The 15,418-nt window shown below is 45.5% G+C and overlaps 1 protein-coding gene across 1 annotated transcript in view; it reads right to left on the bottom strand.

The window, feature by feature from the left end:
* LOC148518205 (uncharacterized) overlaps positions 1 to 15,418 on the bottom strand; it is a 108,481-nt gene that overhangs the window by 12,051 nt on the left and 81,012 nt on the right. Inside the window, exons 16-18 of the mRNA XM_088477509.1 lie at positions 14,805 to 15,006; positions 10,563 to 11,169; positions 6,008 to 6,153 (exon numbers count right to left, since the gene is read on the bottom strand). Coding sequence (XP_088333635.1) covers positions 6,008 to 6,153; positions 10,563 to 11,169; positions 14,805 to 15,006 — 955 coding nt within the window. The remainder of the gene's footprint in view (positions 1 to 6,007; positions 6,154 to 10,562; positions 11,170 to 14,804; positions 15,007 to 15,418) is intronic.

Here is a 15,418-nt window from a genome sequence, read left to right as displayed (position 1 = left end):
TATTCTGTACTTTCCTTCTCTTTAGTATATAAAAGTACGTACTGGCAATATCTTATTGCTCATAGGGTCTTGTACAGTATGCAAGAAATACAATACAATATCAAATATAGAGCTGTAAGAAGTTTTATTACAAAAGGGTTGTCTCAATAGGATATGCACATTTCATTTAATGAATAAAAAAAATTTCACAAAAGAATGGGAATGTAAATACAATAACCTTGAAATAAATTCCATGAAACTCTATGCATTGCATTTTCAATCAGGGCATACATACATTCCAACCTTTCCAGACGGGTTGGGTATAGGAGACAGGCAGTTGGGATGCCGGCTGTCAAAATACCGTCAGTGGCATCCCGATGCTCAGAATCCCGACAGGAGGTACAGTAGGTAAGCATACTAACCCTCCCCCCTTCACCCCATAACCCTAACCCGCTCTTCCTGCACCCTAACCCTACCCCGCACCCTAACCCTTCCCCCAGTTAGTGCCTAAACCTAACCCTCCCCCCTTAGTGCCTAAATCTTACCCCCCCAGTGGTGCCTAACCCTAACCCACCCCCGGGTGTGCCTATCCCTAACCTCCCACCCCCCGCAGCCGAACCCTAACTTCCCCCGTGGTGCCTAAATCAACAATCACAGCTGCGGCAGTAATAGTGTACAAACCTGAATCAGGACCTATGCTCATAGGCGGGCAAGACGGCTACTCACCCTGCCCAGCCTCTGTGGGTATGGTTCCCTGCCTGCCTGTCAGTCACTGTCATACAATGATGGTCTCAGGCAGCGCCGTGGTGACTGAGCGGCTCTCAGGTGCTGCTGCTACACAGCTGCTGTTTGTCTATGTCAGGGGTCTTCAAACTTGGCCCTCCAGCTGCTGTGGAACTACACATCCCAGCATGCACTGACACCTTTTTGATATAACAGCATGCTAAAACTATGTGCAGTGCATGCTGGGATGTGTAGTTCCACAGCATCTGGAGGGCCAAGTTTGAAGACCCCTGGTCTATGTAGTAGAAGCTCCAGCCTGTGACTGAGTCAGTTAAGCAAAATAAAAATAAAGTAAATAATTAACACACACAGCCAGGATCCCTGCAGCTCAGCCCACCCCTGACCCCTTCCAGTCCCTCCCTGCTCCACACGCAGAACCACAGCAGCCAGACCAGAGGGAAGGAGAGAGCGCCCAGAGGCGTAGTTCCCTAAGTTCTGTGGGAATTAATCTGCAGCTCTGCACGCATGTGATAAACAACAATGGTAGGAACCATCGATGGTATAACATTGCATAGTTTTATACCATCAATGGTTCCTCTCTATTTCCATCGATGGAAAATACACCGATGGCCATCCCTAGTCTGCACACAACATGAAGTCACTGAGTCCTGCCTGCTTATTGCAGGTCTGGCCCACTAGCCTAGCTACCACAGCGCCACCTGGCCTGTATCTTCTGGGTTAGCCCATAGGTGTGGGCACACCCAGGGGCGTATTAAGAAGGGAGGGGGCCCATGTTCACTTCCCGTCCGGGGACCCCACCTCTCTCTCCGGCTGCCGTCAGCGAACAGTAGTCTACTACGCATGCGCAGGTCACTGGGAAAATGGCGCGGTAGCCATTTTCCCAGTGATTTCCTACTACGCATGCGCAAAACGCCGGGAAAATGGCCGCGGCGGACATTTTCCAAGCGGTTTGTGTAGTGTTACTCCGTGGGACTTCGGAGAGGTAAGTATAAACAAAAAAGTATGAGTGCAGGGTGTGCGGTGCTGGCCCCCTTGGACCCAGGGGCCGTGTGCATCGCACACCCTGCACCTATTATAAATACGCCCGGGCACATCCCTATTTAAACTTGTGTGGTTCACCAACGCCAACTAGCTTCATTCTACCACACAAAGTACAAACCTGCACCTACAGATGAGAGACACAGCTCCTGTGCACAGAGCTGTTATATCAAAGCAACTGATGGACCAGAGTTGGATGACAGTGAAGCGGATCCGGTTTTCCCATTCTGACAATGCACGTACAGCAGATAACACTTGCATCCTTTTGTGCTTTAGGAGGCGGATCAGGGGCGCTCACATGCAGGTACAGTACGGGGAATTATGCTCCTAATTGCTATACGTCTTATTTAGGGTTATATATATCTTTGAAAAACGTTGTTTGCCAAGTGTCAATTCTGCACCCGCCCAAGACAGGTGCAGTTTTTCAACATTTTCAGACGATGATGATGTTTGCCACATATTTGCTTCAGATGCACCTGTGCGCTAGATTTAATGCTCCATGTGAAAACATTTGCGTAGAGACACATATTCGCACAAATGTACCCTCCATGCAGGAATCCACCCAGGACCACCGGACGTCTTATGGCATGACTACACCCACTTGTTCAGTAAGCACCTATGGTGTGCGCACCAGGGGGGCATGGTGACACCATCTTGGGGAGAGTGGTCATGGTCACACCTCTCCTGCACTCCGGTGCCCCTACAGAGGCCCTGTTATACAATACCTACTGCCCCTTCCCCTCAGAGCCCCATGCATCTGCCACCTTCTGTTCCCCTGTGGAAAACAACACATACAGTACATGGAGATTCATAGAAAAACGCCTCCAAATACACTGAAAAATGTGTATTTATCTAAAAAACATATATAAATATTCAATAGATGCATATTTGTGAGTTGTGCTGCTTTCAGGACTGTTAAGAGACTTTCCAGGCACTAGTACTAAGGGCATAAACGTGCGACACCACCACCACCCAGGATCTTCTCTGCCAGGCAGTCTGTGTATCTCGGCTGCTCCGTCTGCTGCTTTGCTCATTTTCTTGCAGCTGCTCTTCGTGGTGGCCGGCCAATGACATGGTGCAGCTGGATTGGAGCACCAGCCAAGGTCATTGCTACACAGCCTCTCCCCCAGGTACACCGAGATCCTGCCAGTGTGCCTGGGGACGGGGCTGTGATGCAGTAACGTTGACAGGCTCTCCAATCCAGTGCCAATACGTCATCGGCGCTTAGCTACCATCAGTAAACGCGATATTTCTTGAGGGAGGCTTCCAAATGATGAGGCCAGAGTGGGCAGGACAGGATGAGATTACAGTGCATTTAAAAATACTGTTGCGCTCATTTCAAATCTTTGTGCTTGTATAGAGATTCCTATAAACTCTTTCTAACCAGGATTAAACACATACACACAACCCTCAAACACAAACATAGGCATGTACGGGGTGGGTGATGGAGCTGCTCAGAGTACATTCTACAAACTCCCAGCTACAGAGTACCATCGTACATCTCCAACATGTCAGTGCCTCACAGACTGGAGCCTCAGTAGCTACAAGGGGAAGCAATCGGGAAGCCGACTGCCTAAATACCGGCAGCCGGCTTCCCGACTGTCATTTCCCGGCAAGGGTGAAATGCCGGGCGTCTAGATGTAGACGCCCGCATTTCCCCGACGCCGGGAGACCGGCATCACAATCGTACTGATGCCGGGCGCCGCGAGCGGACAGCCGCGGGGGGGAGGAGGGTTAAGTTTAGGGCTCCCGGGGGGGACTTAGGGTGAGGCACCCCCCCGGGAGGGTTAGGCTAGGGGGAGGGAGGGTTAGGCACCCCCGGGGGACACTTAGGGTTAGGCACCCCTCCCGGGGGACTTAGGTGGGCAGCGGGGAAGGGGGTGGTTAGGGTTAGGCACTTGGGGGGGCCTTGCGGCCGGCGGTATTTCATACCACTACAAGGGACCATGCACTTGTAAGAACAAGCTCTATGCACAGTCATCACCCTTTAGAAACTGAAAGCTCACAACCTATACAAATTCAATCAAGATAATTCAATGGTGTTTTACGTTAGCTCTCACAGAAGCTAGACGTACTTCCATTCTGCTCAAATCTTCATGCCAATCCTGTTCCTTTAGCTCAGTCTGCTTTGCCCTTAAGTGCATCTTCCCAGGTGTATAACAGCCAATGCTGGATGCAGCAGATAGCCAGCCTTCTTTATACCTACAATTTTCAGCGCTAAGCTGTAGCTTCCTCCATCCCCTGCTCATCTCCAGCACTTCCTGCAGAAGCTGCTATGTATGCTGCACAGCCCATGACGAACGATCCATGACTCGAGTAGGGCCTGATTCATAGATGTACGCAAACCCTATGTTATGTGTACATCCCAGATGGTTCAGCATTTGAGGGGCGGTAGGGGCACAGTGACCGGAACCCTTTTCCAAAACCACAGCATGGAGGTGTGCCAAGACCAGGGTCTGTGTTGCCGGACGCAGACTTCCTGTACCTGGCTGCCTAGTTCCGCCGTCAAGGAATAAGTCTCGGCTTACGCAGCCTGGCCAAAACAGCAACCATCATTGCGTTGATGACCTGAGGCAGCTTCTACGGACGCTGCACTCGGATCGCAGATGCCAACAAGTGGCGTGTATTTCCTACAGACACCCCCTAATGCATTTGCATTTAGCTGTATGGTATTGCACAGATGCTTCCCTGCGGCTGGGCAATGCCGTCCCATCTCCCAGCCACTGAGATGAAGTCACACGGGACGACGAGGTAAAGTGTACTTACTGCCGCGTGCTGGGATCTTACCTCCACCTTCACGAGACTCTACAGTCTCACTCCTGAACAAACAGCGCTCGTGGGGTGCTGTGCGCAGGGGCGAGAGGTGGGACAAGGAATGGGAGGAGCGGATGGTGGTCTGCAGGTGCTTACAGGCGTATACCAGCCTTGGTATTCAACCACGATCCCACTGAGTAGTATTGAGGCTGTCTAAGGGGTGTGCCAGCGTACATGCCACTGACTAAAGGGTGTGTGTCTATTTCTTCTTGAGGGGTGTATGGCTGCGCCTCCCTGAAATTAGACGGATCTCTACGTATGCACAACTTGCAATTCTATCCACACACTCTCACTCAATTTAGCCTATGTGCGAAAGTCCAGTTGCCATCTATTTATGCCAATTCCAGCTGCAAATGAAGTTGCGGGTGAAATGCGCAGTATTCGGAATTGATGTAGATTCGTGCGCTCGGATACAAAACATAGAAAGATCCTCCTGCAAAACAAATTTGCATGCAACTCTGAATTGGCCCCATAGTGTGGGAACAGCAGACAATTGCCTGCACTTATCCACCTGACACACAGCAGAGGAGATCGCACTTATCTAATCTGCTCTCATGACACTTTTTTATTTTTAAAAGCTCCATGGAGCAGGCTTTTGTTTATTAACAGTTTCTTAAATAGCGCAGCATATTCCGTTGCGCTTTACAATTGTAAACATTAAAAGAACAAAACTGGGTAATAACAGACAGATATATAGGTAGGAAGGCCCTGCTCGCAAGCTTACCATCTATAGGCTTTTGTTTGAGCATCAAAGTATTTCAATCACTGATGAGATTTTCACATTAGGATTACACGCAGGTGTGGACTTACCCAGGATATCATTTATTACATTGGATATTTCCATTTTTGTTTTTATAGTTATATTTATCTATCATTTATGCATTTTTCATACATATTATTGGATCCACCTCTTTCAGTAATTTCTTTTATATCGAGATATTGCATTTAATAATGAAACAATCATACAGTAATATTGTCATTATAAATGTTTTATATGTGTGTTTTTTTATATATATTTGACCGGTCAAACTCAATAATTATCAGTAAAATTATTCTCATATATTGTGTCAATCGTAATTCATTCATATTGATCTTCTTGTAATTAAAATAAGCGCAGAGATTTACTCTATTTACACTTTTAGATACATCTGGACTCCAGGTGCATATATGTGCTCACACAAGCACATTTTATCTTTCTGCTGCTAATCTAATACGATCATTACATTGATTTATATATATTCTTTATTTTTTGACATCATATTTATGAATACATCTAATTAGCGCTGGGTTTTGTTCTTTTTTTATTTTTAGAATGACATAATACTTTCAAATTGTATTAACATGCATCATAAGCTATGTATTTTCCATGTAATCAATCATGTACACTTTAGCAAAATGCATATTTGTATTTCCCCATATAGAAATTAGTTACCTTGTATTGGGACAGACTTGTCTTCCACAGCTGAAGGCTTATCAGGTGAAGATAACTGCTCTGCAGGTTTTGTTGAAGAACTGACTTGAGGTTCAGGCTTAGAAGTGGGAAATGTAACTTTACTCAGTACAGCTGCACCGCGCCCTCTAGTGGAATATGAAATTATTGCATGAACTTAGAAAGGTAATACAGAGATCTTTCCATTTATTTATTTCTTTAATAACAATTTAATTTACTTGTATTAACTAACCTATAATGGTCATACATTGCAATATAAAGCAGATGCATTTAAAATAATAAGGGCAAAGAACACATATATTTGTCTGACTTGCAAACTTTCACAGATGCCAAAGATGTTCCTGGTATAATCTGTGCAGAGACGATTCCATCCAGTCCATTCTAGACACAGAGAAAAATCTCGCTCCTAAAAAGAGCACTAGTGGGGGATGCTCCTGTGTCTGAAAAACACATTTTGGTACCAGAGCAGAAATAATCAGTAACACTGCCCTTGGTAAATTCCAAATATAAATTGAGTGCAGAGCTGCAGCCCCCCCAGTAAAATTTGCCACCCGAAGGGACAGCCTAGCAGAGGCAGTGACTTCCCCATTAAAAGCGCTCCCTGCTAATCACAGCCAGTCAGGCAGTCTCAGGGGGAGGTGTTTTCCTATTGCACGTCTATTGGGAAGCCCCTCCCCTGCTATAACAGCGGCCCGATCTGGCTTCTAGGGGCTGCAGCTGATGCAATCCCTAGAAGCCTGTTGGCTGATTTGTGGGCATGCATGGGATCGCAATCTCGCACATGCGCATATTGACCGGAACGGCAGTGGTCACCTTACCAGGACCCCCCGAGAGTTAATGGTAGGAGCCGCTACTGGTTGAGAATACCCAATTATTTGTAACCAGTGCTCAGCTACACTTAATTCTAATCATCCTGGAACTCTCAGTCACTGGGGCTCCAATATTACCCTGATCGGTGTGTTGGTAAACAATAAACTGTTTAATTGCATCTTCCTGGGTTTTTTTTGGGTGAATTTACTAACAGCATCATAACGCCCACTTTATTATTATTATTTTAATTGCCCTTTATTCATAGCTATTAGCACACCACATTATAACACTGCAGGCAGGGCCTGATTAAGGGTACAGGACGCTGTATGCTAATACTCTTATAATGCCTCCTGTAGTGCTGCTGAACACAGGGCCTGATTCAGACCCATTTGCCAGCGATGAGCGCTCGTAACCGGGTCGATGTTTGCCCACTGGGCATGCGCACGACGGAGCCGGCTCCGTCGTGCGCATGCACGAGACTCAGCTAGCGATGGGTGCTCCGTCGCTCCGGGTCTCGCACCAAATGGGGCGAGCTTTCGATGGTGATTGACAGCTCGGCCTGTTTGGTAGGCGTGGCCAGGGGGGTGTCTTCACAAATGGAGGCGTTCCCAAGCGAACGCCTGCCGTTTGTGGGCGGCCCCACTGACATCACCAGTGATGTCAGTGGGAGAGCTTCCGGCTCTATTAGAGCCAGAAGCTCTCTGGGGCTTGCGGCCACGAGACCCTATCACAAGGGTCTCGTCGCAAGCCCGATGGTCACGATGGTCTTGATTTAGAGCGAGCGTCCGTCTCTGAATCAGGCCCACAGTGCGTATGCATGCACAGGAAATTGCCATTCATACGGACATATTTGGTCTTGGCATCTAATGATGTTTGTGGAGTGTAAAGGAGTCTGGCGTCTGGAGAATGCAAGGAAGACTCAGGATAATAGCATGCAGTTCTCCAGGCTGCCCAGTGGTGCTGTAGCACAATGTACTTAAAGTAAAGGTTGTAGTAAGTTACATGGTCACATAGGCACAGCAATATCTTGTAGTCACTTTAGGAACTTCCCTTAACACCACCTCAGGAGGGCTGGATAACAAACAAGCTTCTTTAAGTAAACGGCCGGAATTAAATAGATCTTCATTTAATTCCCTGGCTGCTAACTGCCCCCCTTCGCCTCCTCCAAGTCCTGGAGCCCTAGGCTGCAGCCTAACCAGCCTAATAGTTTATCAGGCGCTGACTGCATAAAATCAAACGTTTAAAACAGGGGTTGGGAACCTTTTTTCTACTGAGGGCCATTTTGATATATATAACAATATTCGCGAGCCCGGTGCAGGCCACGCCCCCTCCATGTGACATCACACGGGGTGGGGTCACAATCGCCGGTGATTACAGCAATGCCTGGAGCATCCTGAGGATGCTCCGGGGAGCAGTAAGGGCAGCGGTGTGACTGTCTGAAGCATCTTAAGGACGCTCCAGGCAGCACTGCTGCATAGATTCTGGCTGCAGGGTACCATTCTAGGCATGCTACTAGCCAGATGAGGCTAGCATAAAAAAGCTCAGCGGGCCAGACCAAATGATTCCACGGGCCTTATACGGCCCTCGGGCCTGAGGTTCCTCTTCCCTGGTTTAGAGTATCCCCACCTGGTAGGCAACACCCACTTTCAAAATGTTTCTCCTTTCAGTAATTTATTTATTTATTGACGTATTTGAATGGGGATTTTGTATTGGGCGGATATAAACGGGGATTTTTTTATTGACGTATATAAAACGGGGATTTTTTTATTGGCGGATATAAATGGGGATTTATTTATTGACGTATATAAACAGGGATTTTTTTATTGGGCGGATATAAACAGGGATTTTTTATTGGCGGATATAAATGGGGATTTATTTATTGACGTATATAAACGGGGATTTTTTCATTGGCGGATATACATGGAGATTGTGTTATTGGCGGAAATAAACGGTATTTCTTTATTGGCGGATATACATGGGGATTTTTTATTGGTGGATATAAATGGGGATTTTTTATTGGCGGATATAAATGGGGGTTTTTTATTGGCGGATATAAACGGGGATTTTTTTTTTTGGCGGATATACATGGGGATTTAATTATTGACAGATATAAATGCGGATTTATTTCTTCCCCCTTATGCAGAATTACACCTATGCAGCTGCACCATTGCTATCCGTGGTGCCATGTGAAAAGTAGCCGCAATCACGATCAGCCCTAAACCTGTTGCAAGAGATCCATCCAAAAACCAATGGATCTCTGTGTACCTCAGCACAGCTGGCAATTCTGCCCACATGCCCACAACACACTCCCAGAAGACTTATGCCAACGTTCGTTGCCTCCTAGTTACACCCATTCAGCTGCAAGTGGAGATGCGACTGAGCTACGTGCGGCTTTGAATCGCTCATAGTTACTTATATATGCGTACGCTGGACCACGAAGCATGTACAATACTGAGGAGCACAAGACCGGAGCTACGTGCATCCCAGCCCCACAGTATGGAACCAAGACGTCCAAAAGTATTCCAAATGGGCAGGCATTCGTTTTTTTTAACAGTGCTTAAAGAGGAGGAAATGGATAGTTAGGGAAAGAGAGGAAGGGGGAGTATTGTATAGGTAGGGTACATTGTAAACAGGGGGGCTGGGGGGGTTAATGTGCATTTTCCATTTGGAGCACTTTTCAAAACGGTTTTCATTAATGGGCTAAAATCTCTGTGGCCCTTGATAGGTGTATAATGGATGGAGCGCAAGGGCCCCTTCTGCATGGCGGTCTCAGAACTAATATCTATACTGCCCATAAGGCCATTATAGGCCAAAAACCAAAGGGTGGATCAGACTCACTTCGGTGCCATTAGAATCATAAGAGTTTTACATAGCAGTGGTGGCCATGTCTCCTGCTCATCCAGCAACACAGGCTGGATTCAAATACCGCGGCTTATACAGTATGTACATGAATTACTGCAGCAAACAGTCCATGCGTATGTTTCCACTGTGCTAGCAGGAAAAGGGAAAATGTATCCATATTTACCATCGTTTTCTATTCCTGGCCTGGAACATGGTAGTGGGCACAAGGTTTTTAGACAACTCATTCCAAATGAATTGTGGGATCTGCGAGTAATTATGGATATATTTTAACTCACTGTAGGGGAGATGTACTAAGCCTCAGAGAGAAAGTGGATAGTGCTAAAGTACCAACCAATCAGCTCCTAACTGACAATTTTCAAACACAGGCTGTAACATGGTAGTCAGCAGCTGATTGGTTGGTACTTTATCTCTCATTAAGGCTTAGTACATCTAACCCTATATATTTTGTATGGGATTTTATAAAGGAAGAAATCTGGGGAACCACACAGCTGTTCTTGGCCCAAAACACTTAGTAATAATAACTGGGGCCCATAAAATATTAAACATGAGAAGAAATTGTTTTCTGGAATGGCTATAATCTGTAGTCTTAATAGATACCAGATATTATTCCTGTCTGTTATTGACAGCAGCTCCATCGCTATGATATAAAATAAGAATGACAGTTATATGAATGTAAACATAACAATTAGTCTAACTCCATATTATAGATTGTTTCATGGCTTAACTCACTTCTCAATTTGATATTCTGCGAAATTGTCTTATAGTTTGGTAACAGAGGAATGAAATTGTATAAAACAACTGTAGTTGTCATCATCTATTTATCAACACAATGCAATGATGAATAATATAACAACTATATATATACCTGGCAACACTGGAGGAGACTGATTTACTGTTGCTCCCTCCAGGTGTACTTGCTTTTTGGTTACTTTCTCTTGGTATGGCTGTTTTACTATTGCTTTTTTCTGATGTAACAATCTTAGTGTTGCTCCCTCCAGGTGCCACCGTTTTAGTGTTGCTCCCTCCAGGTGCCACCGTTTTAGTGTTGCTCCCTCCAGGTGTACTTGCTTTTTGGTTGCTTTCTCTTGGTATGGCTGTTTTACTATTGCTTTTTTCTGATGTAACAATCTTAGTGTTGCTCCCTCCAGGTGTCACCGTTTTAGTGTTGCTCCCTCCAGGTGTCACCGTTTTAGTGTTGCTCCCCCCAGGTGCCACCGTTTTAGTGTTGCTCCCTCCAGGTGTCACCGTTTTAGTGTTGCTCCCCCCAGGTGCCACCGTTTTAGTGTTGCTCCCTCCAGGTGTCACCGTGTTAGTTTTGGTCCCTTCAGGTGCTATCGTTTTAGTGCTGGTCCCTCCAGGTGTCACCGTTTTAGTGTTGGTCCCCCCAGGTGCTACAGTTTTAGTGCGGTCTCCTCCAGGTGTCACCGTTTGAATTGTTTTTGCTGCCTCCCACTGCTGCCACCACTTCTGAGCTGCAACATAATCAGAATAAATATCTAAACTTCTTCCGCCAAAAGAATTCCTTCAATTAATTAATAATACATATAATTATAAATACATTTCATCTTACTGTGAAATTCAAAAGGGCTTTTTAACTACACAATAGGGGGTAAATTTACTAAGATTCGAGTTTAGGCATTTTTTTGAACTGGCAAATTAACTAAAGATAACCTCGGGAGAGAGGTCTCTCTTTTCACTGTAAAACTCGGGTCAGATTGCAAACTCGAATAAACTCGCCATCGGCCAAACTCGGAAGTACTTTTCATGAAAAAGATACAACTCGGGAATTTACTTAGAAACGAGATTACAATCTCGTGTGTAATTTTAGCAAACTCACAGCTAATTAGAAGTTTCAAACAGACCACCTCCTGAGCTGCAAGTTTGGCAAAGTTTGGTGTGATTTGTGTATGTTTCTGCATGTAAACCTTATGTAAAGGGTTAAATGTGAAAAAAAAAAATGATGTAGGGTCCCCCCCAAAAAGCATAACCAGCCCAGGACTGCTCAGCCAGTCCTGGTTCCTATAAATACGGGGGAAAAAACGTGTAGGGTTCCCCTGTATTTTGGGAACCAGCACCTGGCTGCTGACCAGTCCTGGTTTTAAAAATAGGGGTAAAAAAATCGTGTAGGGGTCCCTTTATTTTTAAAACCAACACCAAACTCAAATTCGGCCGGGGTGTAATGCCACAGCCTAGGGACCCTATCACCGGGTCTCCCCGGCCACAGTATTAACACCCCAAGCCGGTCAGCCCAAGCCGAAGATCTCAGGGGTTCTGACAGTTTACACGTGGGGTCTCCCGTCAGAAGCCGGGTAGCGGTGGATGTGACAACACATACACCGCTACAGTCTGCTCTGGTCAGAACTTACCAGGGATGCTACGGAGACCAGTGCCAGGACGGAGATGAGTATAGGATCTTTTTTCACAGGTACAGCCATTGTATTTCTACTTGGAGAAGTGGACCAAACGACGGGCAGTAGCCAAGTATGTACAAGTGTGGTAGGTGTATGTAATAAAATTGTACTTTCTACGGTGTGTGTCTTGTGGTTTTTTAACTATTTTCTTTACAGCGGGAGTACGGGTGCTGGCCGTCTGCTGGCACTTGCAGTTCCACAAGTGCCAAAGGGCAGGCACGCTGGCACCTGTAGTTCCATTGCAAAAAACAATAGTTTATCACTATTTCCAACACTATTACCCCCGTACCCAATGCTCCAGGGGTGCGGGGAAGAGCCCCGGGCTTCAGACTAAGAGGGGGGATTTTATTACATACATCTACCACACTCACACATACTAGAAATCTCATCATAAATCTTGATCTGCTTCACCAGCGGCCAACTCCATCTCAGCTAAACTCACTTCTTAGTAAATATGAGAGTTTCAGAAGCATCAAATCACCCAAGTTTCGGTGATGCTAATCGAGTTTAAAAAAAAAAAAAACTCGATCAGACACGATTCTTAGTAAATTTACCCCTAAGTTTTTTTTTTAAACTCCAAAAAAGATAAATTAAAATGTCAAAAATATTTACTTTAATGATTTATATGTCATTCTGTATTAAGCCACCAACTTTCATAACTAGCGAATCATATTAAATAAAAAAATAATTTAAAATAAATGTGTTTGTCGTTCCATGAGGGGAATATGGGCCTGGGTCAGAGTTGTATTCTATGGTGAAGTTCACACAGCTGAGTGATAATCAGCCGATTGCGAATGCGTCACAGCCACATTGCACATAGCCCAGAGGATCCATTAGTAAGTGATTGACAGGCAAGGGTCATTTAGTGGGAGGTCATGGGGAGTGGGAAGAAAAATGTGGGTGTCTCCTGACCGTTTTCAGAGCGTGTACCAGCCACCCAACTGCAATCCTGTATGCAGGAAACATGGCTCCGGTGTCTCAGTTACGGTGGCCGTTCTCAGAGACCATAGACTCACTCCAGAAATCGATTTTTGCATGATCTGCGTCCGATGTGGAGTATGTGTGTAGTTGTGGGCAGCTGCGATGGCTCAGGTGGGCGTCTCAGTACACCCCGGCTGCTGTTACATTAGCATATTTTGGCACATACACAGCTGCGAAAAGCTCAGCTGTGGCAGCATTAGCGCACAACTTTAACTCAGGCCCTATATTCTGATATTGTCCACAAAAAGTTACTTCACTTAGCTTGCATAGTATAAAGATCATGTATGAAAATTGCAAGGAGAGTGCAGGGTGGGATCCAAGAGGGTGGAGCACTCTGCCCGTGGGAGCTTCTAGTCTAGGGGAATATAGCTCCACTGCTTAGTCCCTTACAATCTGCAGCTCTTAAAGTGCACCAATTGGGGCTGACTCTGTGATGGGAGCAAAGCAAAAAAAGCACCTGGACAAACCATGATGCGCTGCAAGGAGTGAAAATACATATATTATTTTTGCATGCAGGGTAAATACTGGCTGCTTTTGCATGTAGCCCACAAATGCTGGACAACTTTATTTTTACACTGTAATTTAGATTTGAATTTAGACACACCCCTCCCAAACTTACATCTCTCTGCATGTGTTATATCTGCCCCACCTGCAGTGCAGCATGGTTACCCAGGTGCTCAGTTACAGTACCTGCTCTTTTTTGCTTTGCTCCCAGCTCAGAATCAGCCCCACTGACTGCAGACAGTGAGGGAGGTCTATGAAGTTCAGTACAAAGAAATATGTTTAGTGTTTCACATAAGAAAAAATAAAAGCAAACATCTTGGTTCTTAACTGTAATACATAAATTATAATTAGAATATTACTGGTTGCTATGGTCAACACCATCATTATTTACCCTATTTTTAATAAATGTTCCCAAGTGAACACAGATATTAGGAGTGCTCAGAGTTAAAAAACCAAGTCTATTTCTTGCCCATTTGGTATGAACACTGCCATGGTACAATGGACACATCATATTTTCTGTGAAAGAGTGAACCAAGGGACTGGCTCAGAGATGTACAGTAACCCGATGGTGAGCACATATCTCCGATGTTTAGGCATTCTGCGCACGTGCAGAACGGGTCCCACCATTCCCACCGGGGGGGAGGGGAGGAGGATGAGGCCAGGGTCTGCATCGGTGGACGTAGATTTCCTGGCCTCGCTAGTGACCAGGCACCGGCCTGGCTAAGGTAAGCCTTATCATACGCAGCCTGGCCACGGGTTGCGATGGTGATCTAAGGCAGCGTCTACAGACGCTGCACTCAGATCGTAAATGCAGCAAAGAGATGTCTATTTCCTACAGAACAGACACCTCCTCCTGCATTTGCATTGTGTTGGACGGTATTGCACAGCAGCTTGTGTACGGCTGTGCAACACCGTCCATCTCTGGATCAGGCCACAAGTCCATAGTTTATTGTAGCTGTAAAAACAAAAAGTCAGTGGTTTATTAATTACAGTTCAACAACTTAGATATCTGGTTACTCAAAATTGACTCTCATGGACTTGGTTCACTTCAACTCTGAATCCTCCATTTTGTGGGCGGACTGAATACTGCATTCTCAGGAGCATCGGTTCAGCACACAAAATGGTTCACAGCATATAGGAAATTGAAGCAATTTACTTTCTTCAGGCAGCTCCGTTCCTACAAAAAAACATTTGTCTGTACAGCATCTTACATGTCAGCTCCGCTGGAGGTGTTCCTCTGGTCGGCATATTCTCTAGGTGCATACTGGCTGTAAAGCTGAGCTTTGCGTCCTGAAGAGCAAGTTGTGCGTCCTCACAAGATGGCCTGTCATCATAGCTGGCAAGCTGTGCAGTACCCAATAAATACAAAGCGTAGCTGTTGCAGGGAGATGCTACAACCCCGAGTTGGCAGACCTTAAAAAAGGAGAAGAAAATTACTGAGTAGCAAATAGCAAGTCTGAAATACTTGATAGCAGAGGTTCCCAAACACAGTCCTCAAGACACCCCAACAGTTCAGGTTTTAGGGAAATCCATGGTTGAGCATAGGTGATTAATTCAAATTGACTGAGACACTAATTAAGTCACATGTAGTCAAGCATGGACATCCTTAAAACCCGGACTGTTAGGGCTCCTTGAGGACCAAGTTTGGCAACCTCTGCATTACACTTTTCTTTTCTTACGTATTCACTGGAAAAGGGTTGGACTTAAGAAACAACATTTGTTTTAGTATTACAGGGTGCATTAGGAGCACAAAAATGAACATAGGCAAAAATGATACATGCATGGATTTATAATTAGGTTTTCCATTAGAGTCTAATTTTTGGGA

The sequence above is a fragment of the Taudactylus pleione genome, unplaced genomic scaffold (assembly GCF_031769625.1).
Source record: "Taudactylus pleione unplaced genomic scaffold, aTauple2 ptg000201l, whole genome shotgun sequence".
In the NCBI taxonomy this organism is placed as follows: Eukaryota; Metazoa; Chordata; class Amphibia; order Anura; family Myobatrachidae; genus Taudactylus; species Taudactylus pleione.
This window is presented reverse-complemented; position numbering and strand designations above follow the sequence as displayed.